The 1,744-nt window shown below is 40.7% G+C and overlaps 1 protein-coding gene across 1 annotated transcript; it reads right to left on the reverse strand.

The window, feature by feature from the left end:
• Nucleotides 1-494: 494 nt before the first annotated feature.
• Nucleotides 495-1,484, reverse strand: LOC141673336 (uncharacterized). Its single transcript, XM_074480070.1, has one exon. It carries the CDS (start codon nt 1,482-1,484, stop codon nt 495-497), a length of 990 nt encoding a protein of 329 aa, XP_074336171.1.
• Nucleotides 1,485-1,744: the final 260 nt, after the last annotated feature.

Consider the following 1,744-nt stretch of genomic DNA (forward strand, 5'->3'; position numbering starts at 1 on the left):
AAACTAATTCATGGTAGACCATGTGCCATTTTATTTCGTGACATCAATTGCATCGCCTTGTAATTCACATGCCCAAGCCTGAGGTGCCACAACCGAGCTTCTTCCTCCACCTTTGTCATTAAACATATTTCACTGCTCCCTTCTATATGAACTTTATACAATCGATTTGTTGAGCGCTTTACTTGCATCAATAGACGTCCATAACTATCATACACCCAAAGGTTTTCTCCATTAAGAATAACTCTGTTTCCCTCTTCTGACAACTGGCCTAGACTTATAATATTGCTCCGGAGTGTAGGAATGAAATACACTTCGTGCAACATTCTAGTCTCACCATTTTTGCATGCAAATCTGATAGATCCCTTGCCTTCTATCTTTACCATCGAACCATCACTGAACTTTACTTCTCCTCTGATTGATCTGTCCAACTTTTCAAATTTCTCACGGTGGCCAGTCAAGTGATTGCTGGCTCCATTGTTAAGGTACCAAGTATTTTACTCTACCTCTTGTTGAGTACTTGTAGTCCCCCCTTCTGTCAAGAGTATCACTACATCTGCAATTTCTTCACACATAGCCATCAAAAGTGCAGGTTCATCATCTTGTATTTGTGTCAGGTTGGCCTCCCCTTGTTGAAATCGTTCCTTCTTCGGTTTTCTGCATTCAGCATCATAGTGGCCATAAGCTCCACAATTGAAGCATTTAATCTTGCTTCGATCCACCCTATCACGAACACCTTGATTATCTCTTCCACGATAATCGTTTCCAGCTTGAGTCGTTCCTCGAATCGATTTTCTCAACCACTCCTCGCGTGTGAGCAGCAGCTTGACATTCCCATTCTCATGTTTTACCCAATCCTCCTCAGTTAATAAGAGTTGTTGTCCTTCCTTAATAACTCCCTGTCCTGCCAATCGCTCCTCATGAGCTTTCAAAGATCCAATAATCTCTTCGATTGACATTGTCTCTAAATTTCCAAATTGCTCAATTGCTGAGGCAATTTGCAGAAATTTAGATGGCACAACTCTTAATAATTTCTTCACAATATACGCTTCTCCAATTGTCTCTCCTAATGCCCTGATCCGTGTGACCAAACCATTCAACTTCATATAGAAATCATCCAATTGCTCTGAATCCTTCATGGTCAAAGACTCAAACTCAGCTTTTAACATTTGAGCCTTCGCCGCTTTCACTCTCTCAACACCCAAGGACGCAGTTTGTATTGCTCCCCAAACATCTTTGGCTATTTTTCGCTCGGCAAGGGTTAGTAATAGTTCTTCTGAGATGCCTTGATAAATCATTGCTAAAGCTCGTTTGTCCTTCTTATCCTCAACCACACCTTTTGGGTCTTTGGGTTCTATTGCATCCCACACGCCATGGGCCTGCATAAAGACTCTCATTTTCATGGCCCAAGCAGTGTAGTTAGTTTTAGTTAACATCGGATAGCTCAAGCCTAGCTGTCCTTCTTTACCCTTACTTGACTCTGCCATGTCTCTCAGCAACAAGGATGTTTACGATCTGAAACGAGAGCTCTGATAGCAGATGATAGATATACAAATGATATTCAAGGAAACAAACTAATAAGATTTCTGAATAAAGCAAACAACTGGGATAAAAACTTAATGAAATGCAGTTACACAGACTTATTATATCTAAACACCTACAGACTCCTATTTTTCCTCCACGGTCATCTAACTTGTTTCCTACTAAAATGCAACTACTACTGACTATTTCTGCTGTAACGTTCACT

The sequence above is a fragment of the Apium graveolens genome, chromosome 7, assembly GCF_009905375.1.
Source record: "Apium graveolens cultivar Ventura chromosome 7, ASM990537v1, whole genome shotgun sequence".
NCBI classification, from domain to species: Eukaryota; Viridiplantae; Streptophyta; class Magnoliopsida; order Apiales; family Apiaceae; genus Apium; species Apium graveolens.